The sequence below is a fragment of the Medicago truncatula genome, chromosome 1 (assembly GCF_003473485.1).
Source record: "Medicago truncatula cultivar Jemalong A17 chromosome 1, MtrunA17r5.0-ANR, whole genome shotgun sequence".
Taxonomy (NCBI): Eukaryota; Viridiplantae; Streptophyta; class Magnoliopsida; order Fabales; family Fabaceae; genus Medicago; species Medicago truncatula.
In genome coordinates this window covers 15,308,391-15,324,163 of record NC_053042.1, presented here as the reverse complement: position 1 = coordinate 15,324,163, position 15,773 = coordinate 15,308,391, and the positions used below count along the sequence as shown (strand labels likewise).

At 34.6% G+C, this 15,773-nt stretch overlaps 1 protein-coding gene across 1 annotated transcript; it reads right to left on the bottom strand.

Moving 5' to 3' along the window:
• Positions 1-684: 684 nt before the first annotated feature.
• Positions 685-11,529, bottom strand: LOC25482881 (DNA topoisomerase 1 alpha). The gene is made up of 16 exons (XM_013611491.3): positions 11,333-11,529; positions 8,650-9,914; positions 7,987-8,181; positions 6,705-6,785; positions 6,247-6,306; positions 5,996-6,090; positions 5,747-5,903; positions 5,507-5,632; positions 3,556-3,639; positions 3,336-3,426; positions 3,124-3,257; positions 2,183-2,251; positions 2,000-2,089; positions 1,788-1,876; positions 1,530-1,698; positions 685-1,019 (listed from the first exon to the last, which is right to left on the bottom strand). Exons 2-16 carry the CDS (start codon positions 9,838-9,840, stop codon positions 951-953), a joined length of 2,700 nt encoding a protein of 899 aa, XP_013466945.1. The 5' UTR covers positions 9,841-9,914; positions 11,333-11,529; the 3' UTR covers positions 685-950.
• Between the last annotated feature and the right edge of the window lie 4,244 nt (positions 11,530-15,773).

Below are 15,773 nucleotides of genomic sequence, written 5' to 3'. Positions count from 1 at the left end.
AAATAGGGTGAGTCGTCTAGTTAGTCTTTATTTATCCTGTAAAATAAAGTACACTTTAAAGAACTACTACTAGTACTACTACTACTACTAATTTCCAACTTTAAAAGCATTGAATATGACCCTTGAGGTAAGCAACCACATATAATAATAACAATAAAAAAAATCTGGTGTTGAGTGTCTATGATAAAAATATGTTCTCTATTTAATTTAACGGTCAAAATTAGCTTTCCCATGGTGGGAAACAACTTCCCTTTCCCAAATTAAACACCACCCTAACAACTAGATTGTTTATGCATCAAACTTCACCTACTGTATTGGCATAAAGTTACTTCTACGGTAGATTGCCTCCTAACAAGCGTTTCTTTACCGTCACTAGGTTGACAAGTGACAAAGTCAAGGATCATGTAAAATGACAGGAAATCTCACTTTTGTCAAGTGGAAACAATATGATGGAGCAAATAGGGTGAGTCGTCGAGTTAGTCTTTCGTTCGACAACCACGATTTATTGAAGTGTATAAACAAATAGGGTGAGTCGTCTAGTTAGTCTTTATTTATCCTGTAAAATAAAGTACACTTTAAAGAACTACTACTAGTACTACTACTACTACTAATTTCCAACTTTAAAAGCATTGAATATGACCCTTGAGGTAAGCAACCACATATAATAATAACAATAAAATAAACAAGAATGAAACTACCAAACTTTGCCTCATTATCCACATTTAACCATGGTTATCACATTAAATAATAAATATGAATGTTTGACAGTCCATGAAGAAAGGGGACAGGGATAACTCACCCCAGATTAGTTAAATGAACAATTTGCAACTTAAATTTCCGCTGAACTTAAATAAAAAAATTATTTTGATTTCATGTAAAAGGAATGGGCAAAAAAAAAAAAATGTTTTTCCCCTGCATAATTGTATTTGTATGTCTTCATCTTATAGGTCTCAGAATCTGAAGTCAGGATCTACATCCATTGCCCAAGCAAACTTTTCCAGCAGAGTTTTACTGAAAATCTGAGCATTTCAAGCCCAAAACGAGAGTATGTTTGTCAGAAAGCCAATCAAAATCAATACTATAGTTATTACATAGATCAGTTCAAACCAAAAACAACATTTCGGGGACTACAGCAAAAAACGGTATATGTTATACTCCCTCGGGTTCTATATATACGGAAAAGTTGAGTCAACAAAAGTTGATGTATCGGACCAAGTTTTAGACCATATACATCAACTTTTTTTTACTCAGCTTTTTCTTATATATAAGATCGGAGGTAGTATGAGATATCAAAAACACATTAAAGCATTTATGGATTACTAGTCTGATTATGGTGGGAAGCAACCTAGCTTCCAGAAAATAAGCAACATCATACAAACAAGGGAAAGTCCAATAGAAGATTGACTGTTATTTGTTTTTCATCATTTGGGGGAAATAAATTTACTTCATGCACATTATTTTCGACATTTGATCGAGAGAAGAAATACTAGAATCAAATGTAATCATTTAAGAAGTGAAGAAGTCCAGACCTTTTCAATAGGAACCTCGTGCCGCTTGCACCAGGCAACTGATATCCTGGGATCTAGGTAGTTTATCTTGGACGTGCCAAGTGCCACAGTTTTTAAATCTTCTTTAGTCATCATATCACGTTCCATTTTCTTAATTTTTGCGCTGGTTTGATCCATCTTTTTCTTTATCCTGTATGTTACATAAATCACAATCACATGTTATACTACTTAATAATTATAATAATGAAGTGTAAGGATGCTAAGAAAGCTGTATATTACGCTTCAGGAGCCAAGTTCCGTTTGGTCTTTAGAGGCGCCATTCCTTTTTTTGCCCTGTCGTAATCTGTTTTCAGCTCCTTCAAAAGAGCCTACAATTACAAAGTGTCAGCTTCGAGTATATGTTTACATGCCCTCTAAATTTCAAACAAAATGAGCCGGTGAGGAGAAATTGATCCACACCATGGTTTCCAAATTCTAAAGAATATTATCACCTTAAGTTCATCAATCTTTTCATTCAACTTTGAAATTTGTGTGCCGTGAGATTTCGAAACAGCACGTTGATGATTACAAATGATTGCAACCTGTTATGGAAAAGACACGTCGATGCAACTTAGCAAACCAGTAAAATACACAACAATCTGTGCACATTAACAAAGGAATTTTGTGAAGTCTACCTGCTTGTTTGCCTGATTATAGACAAGAAGTTTTTCTGCAACATCTCCATCTTTAGTATCCTTATTCAACTGTTGTCATATAATTCAAGTGAAATTAAATATACAAGACTTGAAACTACATGACAGAATTAAATCAACAATAAACCTTTAATTTGATCTTTTAAAGCGTGATATGACTTCAATATAGTTTTTAGGCTTAAGTGCAGTTTTTCCCCCCCTATTTTGACAGAATCGGAATTTTACCCCCCCTATTTTAAAACTCGGAATTTTACCCCCCCAATTTTCGGAATTTTGCCCCCCCCCCCCCCCACCCACCACATTTGAGTGCATTTTGGCGGTGGTGATTTGGATTTTAAAATATTATCTTATTATCCACCTAATTAATTATTTAAATCAAATAATTTTTAATTACAAAAAATAAATAACTTTTTAAAAAAAATCGAAAAAAACTTTAAAAAATACCTTAAAATGCAGAAAAAATTCTAGAAAATAAAGATAAAATGTAGGGAATAAACGAAAAAAAATTCCATTAATATTGTTTAAGCCACATCAGCCAACTCCCGAAAAATATTAAAATGGAGGGGTAAAATTCAGATTTTTAAAATAGGGAGGCCAAAATTCCGAAAAACATTAAATTGGGGGGGTAAAATTCCAAGTTTTAAAATAAGAGGGGTAAAATTCCGATTCAGTCAAAATACGGGGGGCAAAACTGCACTTAAGCCTAGTTTTTAAAAGGAATTGTATAAATTCAATATGCTTTTAAAAGAGCTACTCTCCTAATCAGATTCTAGAGGGTGGCGAGGTAACCAACATTAACGCCACACAGACACAAATGACAAAGGGATTAATTGAGATTACATAAAAGCAAAGCAGAAAACAGAAAAATTTCTTTTTAACGACAATCTGAATGTCTGAGCACTAATTTGCAAAGGACTTTTTACCATATCATCCAAAGTGAATGATGCATTGAATGTACGGAAGACTTTTGCTGTCAGGTTGGGCATGAGTTCCTTCAGATGAGTATTTAATGTATTTGTATCCAGCTCGTCAAAAAGTTGCTCGCTAGGTTTTTTACCTGATAATTGAGAAAAGCAGATACTTAACGACCTCAGTCTAATAGGCAAGATATCAAAAAGTGTAAACATTTTCTCACCTTTTTGGAACTTCAAAATGGCATTGTAAACAGGAAGCTCCACCTCAACTGTATTTTCATACCTGATAGAATCTTTACCAAGGAAGTCAAACTGCAATAAACCAGCAAGGAATCACGGTCATTATTACCCTTTTAAGTATTAGCAGTTAAGAATAAACCAATTTAAGACGGAGGCAAAAAGGACAGACAAAAAAGTAGACAGATGTTGAAGCTCAAATACCTTCAACTTGTTGTCACCTTCTGCAGTCACATTTTCTACTTTTAATGTGCAACAACCAACTGTGTCAGCAGCTTCGTCGTCATCCTGAGCAAATATAAATCATAAGCAACTATATTTGATTTGCAAAAGTCATGGTAATTTCCAGACAATAAAACGCAATGAAGAGATAGGAAAGGTATATGCTTGGAACCGGTCCTTTTTCAATTCAAAGAATAATTTAGTTCAGCAACATCCATATTAATGTAGTTCAGTTGTCCAAACTCCAAACCTTCTTCAATAGCAGATTTTTCAAATGGTAAAATAACAACCAACAAACAAAAGCCTTTTCCCACTACGTGAAGTAAAACAATGTCCCCTTGGAACTGACTACAATAACCAAAGAATATTCTAATCAAATTATCACCCAAAAAAAGGAACAAACAGAAACACACCAACAATTGTATCTGGTTGAGAGAACTGCTTCAGTAGAATAACAAGACCAGAAAGCAAACTACCTAACAGGATACCTAGAGACTTATAAAACAATCATTCAATTTTTTAACGCCTTCCTGACACACTTGCAAGACTTATAATAGATAGTATTAACTGCAGCCTTGTGCTATGTTTTCTACGTTCATGTTATGAATTCTATACATTTGGTCAAACAGTTACTAAAATGCAAGACCAAAACAGATACAAACCACTGACATATGACATTGTTTTCCTTGCTTGAGCTTAAAGTCCTCGTAGGTTGAAATTTATAATAACCATTCAGTATCCCGCATTAGATGAGATACTACCTGAAAAAAATGTTTTAAAACTGAGACATCCCTTAGCTTAGAAGTCAAGGTAGAGTTGGGTTAGACTCAACCCTTACGATGGTATCAGTCTAACCAAGATCGGTTGGACCGCTCTCTATCAGGCCAAATGGGTCATGCTGCAAATGTCTAGTCTTTGGCGTAAGTGGAGCTGTGTTGAGAGTCTCACAGTGGATGAGATATAGCATAAAAATGTGTTAACAGGTGGCTCACCTTACAAGACAGTTTTGTAGGGTTGAATCAGACCCAACCCAGATTTCAACTATCAAGGCCTATTCAAGATTCATTGAACCACCCACTGTCGGGCCACTCGGATCACGATTTAGATGTTTAGTCCTGGGTATGAAGCGGTGTGTTGAGAATGCCATATTGAATGAGGTATGGCCTATAAAGTGATTATAAGTTGAGGCATCATTCACCTTACAAGCCGGTTTTATGGGGTTGAGCTAGGAGTTAGCACCAACCCAAATTTTAAGAATAATGTAATACAATTTAATAACTAAGTTTTAGATACAATAAACAGGCTTGTGTGAATAAGCTACAAAAAAAGCTCTCCTATCATGATATAGGAAAATTCAAATTACTTTCCACTTTCTCACCCATTTGAAGCATCAAACACTGACTATGATTGTGGGCACGTACTTTGTACAACAAAATGAACGTGAAAAGATGAATTTTATATTATAAAGATTATAATTTAACTGAATAATGACACATGTATTTTTATTGGACTACGAATTTGATATTGTAAAGATTATACTTTAACTGAATAATGACAGATGTGTTTTTATTGGACTAGCCACGCATTTCCAATGCTTTTGGCAAATGCCATATCATGAAGCATAAATAATTGCCATGAGATGGAACTGTTACACTTTGAAAATGAAATAAGGTGATTAGCACACACTGTTTTCAATCCTCTTGGTAAAATCTTATATAAAATTTGAAAAATACACATTGAAGGAATAAAATATTTTCAATAATACTCCACTTTCCAAGTATTTAGCATACTTTGACTTACAGATGACTTGAGCATTGACAAAATAATATGTATGTATCTGTCTTGTCCTCTTTTAGCACATCTATATGTTATTTAAGGAAGGGGGTAATTTCTAGCGAACAAACAAGCAAAACTGCAGATATTATACTTGTACCTTCTCATTGCCAGCCCTCAAAGCTAGTTTGTCGATAAAATAAGTAGCAACAGCAATTTGCTGCTTTTTAATATCTTTGCTCGTGAAATCTTTCGTATATGCCGCCCTAATTCTCTCTATATAATTCTGCACCCAGATGTTAAGGTATTCCAAAATTAAAAAGGTTCTTTTAAATATCATACAAAATATCATGTGAAAATGCAGAATTAATAAAAGCTGATAAATAAAGCATGAAAGCACCTTCAACGCCCTTGCTTTCTCATACTTTTCCTTGTCGCTTTGCCCCTTCCAAGAACTACTAGCTCCCAGAAATATGTATTTGAATAACTTTGAATTGATTGGGTCATTCCAATACGCCAACCAAGTAACTGTATTATCATGTCTTATCTCCTTCCAGCTGCCAAGAGCACACAAATCAATGATTTCAGAAGATAGCAATGACTTCCAATCCATAGTATTCATTTGCTTAAGTTATGGAACAGTAAGTACCTTTCACCAGGAATAGGACATTCAGGAATTGGTGCATCCCTTCCAATATTAATTACAACATCACTTGGACCAATGCGTCTTTTCAATTTTCCCATCTAATAAAATAAAGTATAAGATGTAAAGTGCAAAAATTTGTCAGATACTTGTAAATATTCTCAAGATGCAGCTAAACAGTATGAAAACCATTATATCCTAAGCAAGTTTACATTTTTTTTTAATTTCCAATAAACAATAACAATTATCATAACAACCTTGGGATGCTCTCCACGTCCACGGAACAGTCCTGGTGGTTCAGCTCTAAAATTGCCAACCTAAAAGATTTAACAAAAATTAATCATAAATAGCTTTCAAGAGAGAAAAATTGAAACTAACAGTTTCATAGGAACATTTCAAATGTAAAAGCTTAGATAAAGGTCAACAGGAGAAAAGTTGAGAAGAAAAAAAATCATGAAAACATAACCCACTCAAGTTCCATTAATGCACAAGATAATCCAACCAAAACAAAAGGGAAAAATTGTGTTTCAGATAAATCAATAGTTGTTTATCTCAGTCTCTAGTCCCCACCCTAGAAGAAATTGTCAATTACTTTGTTTTCCTAACTACGCTTAAAAGGAAACTTCTTGTTAGCCTACATTATGCTGTGAACCGCTGATCAAACATTAAAAAGACAAACAAGTTTGGGCAGAGAAAGAGGGAGAGAAAATTAAACCTTCTCTTTAACACCATCAACAATAGCCCACATGTATTTCTCCTCTTGTTTCATTTTCTCCTCCTTCAGGGCCTTCTTTTCCTGATAAAAACAAGAGAAGAGGGTCAACACTTAAGCATCTTAAATTAATAAAACACGCTAATGATCACATCTCAAGCTAACTAAGAAAAAGCTTCACAAAAGGAATATACATGCATAAAGATGTATATGCCTGTATTAACCAGAACAAATCCCATATATTAAAATCCAAAAGCTTCAAAAGGGAGTATGAGGTTTACCATGTAAACTTTATAAACTAGCCTAGGTTCATATCAACTTCCTTCCCAAAGATTGAAAAAGAAATGTAAACAAATTTATGCAATTTATGATGTACTCAATTATTTGGACTATAGTTGTCAGAACTAGATATCAGATTGTTGAAACACATAATTCTACATGATATGCAAATCTCAATGATCCTGAACCCAACTCAGAACTCGTTATGTTGGGACTGGTAAAATTGCAAGCATGGACATTAAACTCTGTATGAGATACATGTACCCCTGCTGAGACACCAAATCCAACCATATTCCAGCGCAAACTCAGGGAAAAAACCTACCAAATTTAACCCTTCGTCTATTCTGGAAGGTTGTAAGGGAAAAAAAATTCAAGGCTAACAAACTGCAACGAACAGAGCAGCAACTTCAGTTTTGCGACAGCAAACTGAATGCTTGGACTCTAGAACTTCACTTGGGTGCCACCTGGGAGGATACGGGACATGTTCTTTCCGTGATTTCCACTGCTTCTGAGTTGTCATTTCAAGTACTTTTGGGAAAGGTTGTCTTCCAGAAGTGGGAAAACGATATTGTAAGGGTATGCCGTATGATGATATTAGGAATTAGGAATAAACAAATGGAAAGCTTATAACTTATATAACACACTCTGTTTCCTTGTGTTCTGTCAGTTACTTCTATCACGGCCTTGAAATTTCTCAGACTTGAAAACGTTGTATAATTTTAATTTGAATACTAATTTATTTAATGTTAGGTGTTGTAACATATTTTGCCTATCACACGCTTTACATGGCTAAATATCCTTGTCCAATCCAATGTAAGATTTACGAACTTGACAACTATGATCCGGAGAGTAAAAACTAAACCAACCAAATGCAAAATTAATTCTCAAAACAACTAATATATGCATGTGGTATTAGAAGCACGCATGATATCCACGTAAAAACCAAATGATGCTTTGAGATATTCATTTCTATCATTTTCAAATGAAAATACATGAAACAACTTACTGCTGCGCTCATTTGTTTCTTCTTTTCCTTTTCAATTTGGCACCAATCATAAATCGGTGTAAAGTCACAATCTTCCAAATTCTGAATCACATGATTTTTTCCCAATATCACCTTCCAGTCAGTCCAAAAGTTTTCCTTGAATTTTGCTTTTTGCATGTATTCTGTATCCCGCATGACCGCATATAATGTGGCAACCTGCATATACATACTAAGTTTATTATAACTCTGAGAAAAAGACTTTTCAATATGAGAACTCTCATAAAAATAATTGACACACCTCAATTTCACCTAGAACTAAAATTTAGAAAAATAAAACTCTTAGGATTTGGATAGGGTCTGACTCAGCCCCCCAAAATCAACATGTAAGGTAAGAAATTTCGCTCACTTATAAACAATTTTTTGAGCTAATAACACATCTAATCTGAGACCCTCAGGCCTCAACACACCTCCCTCACGCCCATGACTGGACATCATGAATGTGATTCTGACAGAGCCAAACTCTACCCCACAAAATATACTTGTAAAGTGAAAAACTTGTCACACTTATGAACACTTTTTCCAAGTCAAATAACATCCACTGTGAAACTCACAAAAACAAAACAAACAAAAAGAGCAAAAAGCCACCCAAAACAGTAAAAACATTTTTAACAGACAAAATCCTACCTCCTCTTGTTCAGGGGTCAAAGTCACCGGCTTCCCCTTATAGAGCATCTTTACCCCATGGGGCTTGTACGGAGGTGGGAAGATGATACCATTGTGAACCAAAGTAGTCCATTTTTTCTGCCCATCACCGGAGCTTGGAGGAAGTTTAGTAGATTTGAACTGTTCTGATTTATTGCCTGGTTTTTTGAAATTTGCCTTTTTCTTAAAAGATGGAGCAGAAGCCTTGTTGACTTTAGTGACGTTTGTCAGCTTCTTCACAGAAGATGATTTATTCACTGATGTGGCATTCTTATTCATTCTTTGGGAAAGAGGAACATCATCATCATCATCGTCCTCCTCCGCAACCTTCAGTTCAGATTTCACCGATGTCTGTTTAACATTAATCGATGGAGCTGGATCTGAGAGTTTTGATTTCTTAACAGAAGAATGCAAGGAATCAGTCTTATCTAGTGGTCTCTTAACAGGCAGTGTAGACGGCCTAATACCAACATTGGAGCCATGTTGCTGTCCTTTCTGAACATTTGAAAGTGGTTTCTTCTGATCAGAGCCACCATTGTTATTACTAGATTTTCCCAAATTATTATTATTCTGTAGCCGCCTTGCTGACAAAGGAATATCATCATCAGAGTCTTCTTGAGATTTCTTGACAACAACAGGAGTTGTTTTCTTAGAATCTTCATGAGATTTCTTGACAACAACAGGAGTTGTTTTCTTAGCACGGTCACTGTTCATCTTCAACCTAGCACTCAATGGTATATTATCCATCTCGTCTTCGGATTCTTCACAACTTTCTTCCTTACCATGTTTGCTAGAATTATTTTCCTCCTTAGCATGAACATGAACGGGAATTTTCTTCTCTATAAGAGACTCTTTTTTATTTCCTAATGATGCAAATTTTGAACTTCCTGAAGGGGACCTCACATATGTTTTGAGATTTGTTGATGTTGATGCTTTTGATATACCCACAGAAGATTCCACGGCAGATGCCTTAGCCGTTGAGACAACCTTACCGTTCTGTGAGCTAGAACTTTGGCCATTTGCAGAAGGCACGTCAGGCGTCTTTTTAAATGACCGTCCGTCATGACTATGAGAAGTTGACTTCCTTGTTTCTGAATGCAATTGAGTACTCTTCGACACTGAACTCCTTTTAAAAATTACTGGCCCGTCTTCATCATCAAATTCGTGCGCCATATTTAATTTACCAGAAGCCTCCACAGCTATTTGTCAACTATGGAGTGTCTTAGCATGTAATCACAACATATGCTCTGCAGGGAAAAGCAAGAAGTTATTAGTACTAGTTACTCGGCTAAAATCACATAAGAAACATAAATGACAACAATGAAAAATTATCAATTCTATATAACAGAGACAGTGAATGTATGTTCTAATGCATGTGTATATTGAATTCTGAAGCTAACTGAACTTATGAAACATTCGCATAGTTGTCAATTTAGTAAAAAATTTAAAACTCATTATAATCTTTACGTTGAAGATGCAGCCCCATGAACCAAAAAGAACATTCAAATACCAATTATTGCTTCATAATTACGAATATATGAACCATATACCAAATGTTAGGGTTTTTAAATAGCGGATTTAGGGTTATAGCGTAACAGAATTTGAAAACCCTCTTTTTCCACCATCCACAATCAACAACACCGCCAAATGCTAGGGCTTACAATAAAAAAGTAACAAAAAAGTGTAGAAAAAACAGAAAACGAAGATTGAAAATTCATATCTCCACTATATATGCAATAACCAAATTTAAACAATATCCAGTCAATAAGAAAGAAGCATAAATTAAGACAGAGTATGTGTATAAGTCGGTATCGTTTCTACAAAGTAAGAGCAAGCCTAACATCAAATTTCCACAACCAACTAAAGAAATGAACTTTCCCATCTTCATAATGAATAAACCCATTATCAATCGACAGAATAAGATAAATTTGAACAAACCCTTTTTTCCACTATCTGTGATTAACAACATCCCCTAATGCTAGCTAAAATGCCTAAGGAAAACAAATAGAGTTCTAGGGTTTGCAATAAAAAAAACAACCAAAAAGTGCAGAAAAAAAAAAAATAATCAGCCAGCAAAATGAAACTGCATAAGACAATCTTGTTTAAAAACAAAACATAAACCACAAACACAAAAGGAAGATTAGAAATTCATATCACCAAAATCTATATTTTTTATGAACCCTTCCCCCTGTAATCCAGAGTTCGGCCAGGAGATAAGTAAAATTCGGCCAAGAATTGTTCCACCCAAAATCGAACTAGGGATTTCCCGATCAATTCTTCCTATGGGGAGCTCATTACCCAATTCATTCCAATCACATAAAAAAACTGAATTGAAACAAAATCAAGTCAATAAGAAGCAAAAATTAACACACAATTTATCAAAGAATTGCAAGCTTAAGATTAAATTTCCACAACCAACTAAAAAAAATATAATCTTTCAAACTTTCCAATGAATCCAATCTTAATCATAATCATAATAATAAACAAAATCTAATACCAATCAACAAAATAACATAAATTGCATGCAAAAACACATAAGATCGACCAAAACACATATTCCACACAAACAACAAAACCAAGATGAATAAAAATTTGATAACAGCTACAATATCAAGAAGTAACAAACAAAAGGGTAACTGAAATTGATGATTATGAAGGGTAAAACCTTGTGATTATGCTTTTGCTATGGTTGATGATGGAGATGAAGATGAGTGAGGAAGAGAACGAGGTTGAGATTGTGTGGTCGGAGGAAGGAGGGGAGTTGGGGAGTAGCTGAAGAACAGGTGTGGCACGGCAGATGATTTGATGAAGCTCAGGTTGCCGGTGACCGATTATCTAACATCTATATATTTTGCTTTCGTACAACGTTTTTTTGTGTTCCAAAATCACTTTTTCGGTTTTTTTGATTTTTTTTGTTCAATGGGCTTATTGATAATGGATAATGGATTCAAGCCCATAAATCGTTGACTTTTACTTTCTCCACCCTATCCTATTCTCGCGCGCCCTATTTTTTCTCAAAATACCTTTTGTTCGGATTATATAATCCGAACTAAGTTTGGATTATATAATCCAAAACTTTACAACCCTTTTGTACCTGAATCACCCTGGAGGATCTTGATGTTGAAGTGTTTAGGATAGGTTCGAATTATATAATCTGAATTTGTTTTAGGCAGTTTGGATTACATAATTTGAAACGTGTCAAACACACCATGAAAAGTCAAAAATTGGAGGGAACATGGGGTGTTTCGGATTAAATAATATGAAATGTCTAATAAACATTTCGGATTATACAATCCGAAGTGTATCAGCACACAGACATACAAGGTCTGTTTTGGCTGACACATGCATTAGGCTTTTTATTTAAATCGGTTCTATACATGCATTGTTCAGATGTTCAAACTTAAAATTCAATCCGAAATAGAAATTAACGACACAACACAATTTTCAAACATTAAATTAAAAACACAAATTATCCAAATGTTACAAACCAAATGTCAATACATAAAATTAAAAATATAAATTATCCAGATATTACAACAACATAACATATAAAATTAACCCCTTCCCCTGCCCCTACCACCCACAACATCACGCCTACGGCGGTAAACTCATCCTCCATAAACCTCTACCAAGACTCCTTCCAAATGAACTCATTCAGGAGACCCTTGCACAATCACACCATTGGACACACATCATAGACATGGTCTTTGATACGGCCCAACCTTCGGACCAGATCCAAGTATGAGAGATGAGATAAAACCATCTAATGTAGCCTGCCTTCGCCTCCACACCCTGAATAGCAAATTCCCCCAACTGCTGAGCTGTCAGCACATGATCACCATGGTTCGCACAACGGTAGCTGATCTAACTTAAGGTCATCTGAACAGGTGCACTATCATTTGGAGATCTTGGGACGGACTGCATGTACCCAAACTGGCGAATTGCTCGATCCGACAGATATCTCACCTTGCGGGTACCGTATTTGAACCATCCATAGTAAAGACTGACTTGCTCAAACGAACATACAACACAATGTTCAGCATAATGGGGCCATGAAAACAATCACCTGATCCAGATGGTTTTTGTACTCGTCTGGTGGAGACATACTCCTGAGCGGTACAAACATCATGGCGTGTGGATGGTAACATTCCCGATATCATCTCCATACATCCTTGATACCCATACCCATACCCCTTGAAATGATGATACACCCAAGTCTGCAACAAAGACAACCACATGTAAATATACAAACAATAATGACATACGTTTGAGGGCTACCAAGCCATGAAGGAAATCCACTATAATAGTGTTAATTCAAAGTCCTATGTGAACAACCTCTGGTTCACACGTGAACAGTCCCAGTTCACTGCATTCTCACTTAATCCAACACCGTGTAATTTCTATCTAAGACTCTCCTAGATATGAGATCCCCCTCTCACTTCCTCTCAACCACAATTCCAGTGATTGACTTAATGATAATATCATAAATGGAGACACACTCCTAGACAAAGAATCAACTCTTGCTTACAAGCTTTTGAGTGATTCTGAGTTTACAACTCAACTACAGTCCAACTCAAGCATCAACGTGATACAAAAGTGGCTCAAAAATAGCAAGGACAAACTAAAACCCTAAAGACACTTTTGTAAATGATGGCTTCGGTAGTGAATTAGGTCTTAGTCTTCCTTTTATATAACCTAATTAAGAATGAGCTTGATGCATAAAACGGGCTAAACATACAGCTGATCCACACGGTCTTCAGCACAATATTTAGAAGCAAAATATATTTTTAACAAATATATTTCCATCAAATATTACTTCCATAAATATTTTTGCAACATACAATACAAAAATATTTTGTTGCCCATAAATATATTTTTAGCAACAATATCCTTGTAGCACAAAAATATATTTGAAGTAAATCATTTATATTTTCTCAAAATATATTTTTACCAAATCTATTTTAGAAATACAATTCAAATATATGGCAACATTAAACCGATAAAGGAAGCTTCTGGAAACACACGCCTCTTGGACCACAAGTCACGTGAATAAAATCTTCAATCAAATCTTCAAGAATTTCACACACAAATATAATCTTCCAAGAATGCGAAACAAGGCACGATGTGATGTCGTACCAACATGTCAAGACATTTGTTCCGACATCTTGCTAGAACTCTTGTTTTAACAAAATGCAGCCAACACAAGTCTACAAACCTAACAATATTTATAGGGCGCATGAATACCTCATAAGATGGAAAAGTAATTGTCTAAATTGTTTTCTTATATTCAACGCAGTCTTGATCAGTTTCAAGGCAAAAATTCATCGGATATAAAATAAAAATTGCACGAGGTTACTTATGGTATGTATAACTCTTTCAAAAAAATATGACTTGATACAATTAAATGTGGTTTAATTTGAATCGGTTTTTTTATATCCAAAATACATTTATAAGAAATCCTATTAATTAATAATTTTTATGAAAACTCGTATCCAGTTCAAGAATTGACTAATCTAATGGGTACAATCTCAACGTCCACTAATAGAGGGCCCGTTTAAAGACAGAGCAGAGCTCCAAGGACTAGACTATCATAATTGGCTTCGAGAAGAATCGAATTTGAACCTTGAGAGGAGCGAACCCAAGATCTCAAACCAATACCAATGTGAATCGAACTTAAAATTTCTACTAATATTAATATAACATATACACAGTATAATAAAAGGGTCGACGTAGAAATCACAAATGCTTTAACTAAAAAAGGAAGACTCCGAATATGAGTGGATAAAGCCTTATGCCGCATAGAGAATAAGATTATGAGTTGAAAATCACAAATGCATTAATCACTAAGGCAATGTTCAAATGTGAGCGGTATAGAGATTTTGCATCGTAAAGAACAAGAGTATCAAATGGAAACCACAGATGTGTTAATTGTAAAAGGTAGTTTTCCGTTGCGAGTGGCATAAATCATTATGCTTTAATTGCAAAAACAGTTTCCCAATGTGAATGTAATACAACCTTGCAACACATAGAGATGAAGAGTATGAGTTGAAAATACAAATGCATTAATTGCAAAATGAAATTTTTCAATGGGAGTGGCGTAAATCCCTTCGTCAATCTCTTGTTAAGAAACATTCATTTTATTAAGGGTTAATAGTGTTTTACTCCCCTGTAATATAGGTCATTTTCGGTTTTCCCCTATAAAATTTTCTTTTTGGATTCCGTCCTTGTAATTTGAAGTTTTTTGCTTTTGGACCTTCATGAATTTTAACTGTACAAAATCGATGATATGGCAGGGGGTAAACTGAAATTTTCTCAAATTAACAGGAGGTAAACCAAAATTTGCTCAAATTGTAGGGGATAAACCGAAATTTCCTCAAATTACAGGGGGCAAAATTTTTCATGAAGGTCTAAAACCAAATAATCTTCAAACTACAAGGACGAAATCCAAAAAAAATAGTTTACAGGGAGGAAAACCGAAAATTACCTATATTACAGAGGGTAAAGCACTATTAACCCTTTTATTAAATCTAGAAGTCATAAGTACGCATAGTTATTCAATTTATGACAATAATAAATAAGATTAAATAAAACTTTTAGAGTAACAATCAATATGAAAACAAAAATGGAATAAACAAGTTCAAAAACATATTTGTGAAACGCATGGAAATGAGTAGGTAAGAGAAATTATTCTCAGCCCAGTCAGTTCTACAATGCAATACTAGTACCAGTGTCAACAAAGATATGACTAGTAATTTTTACATATTTACTTAAACAATTGTATGCTTTAAAATACAAATCCGCACATATATGAATAATTGATCCTAACACAAGTATAAATCAAATATCAATTGATAAACTACTATTACTCTATAAGAAATCAAATGAAACTTTTATAAGTCAAAATTCCTAACTTTATATAATTATCTTAATCAATAACAAACATCTCTCAAATAGACTTTACCATTTTTTTCTCTCTCACAATACCTCAAACTCGCTTTTATTTAGATCATATAGTGTACATACTTTGCAATCATCACTCGAAATTCATTTACAAAGCATCCTTGCAACTTAAGTTCTTTTCTTTTTCCTTTTCATAACATTGTCTT

Bases quoted from the DNA above. Each gene is read 5' to 3' on its own strand.
- LOC25482881 (XM_013611491.3), bottom strand. From the start codon at position 9,840: ATGGCGCACGAATTTGATGATGAAGACGGGCCAGTAATTTTTAAAAGG. The intron at 8,182-8,649 runs GTAGGATTTTGT...ATGTATATGCAG, and splicing joins TGACCCCTGAACAAGAGGAG to GTTGCCACATTATATGCGGT. The intron at 3,258-3,335 runs GTGAGAAAATGT...CTCAATTATCAG, and splicing joins CATTTTGAAGTTCCAAAAAG to GTAAAAAACCTAGCGAGCAA.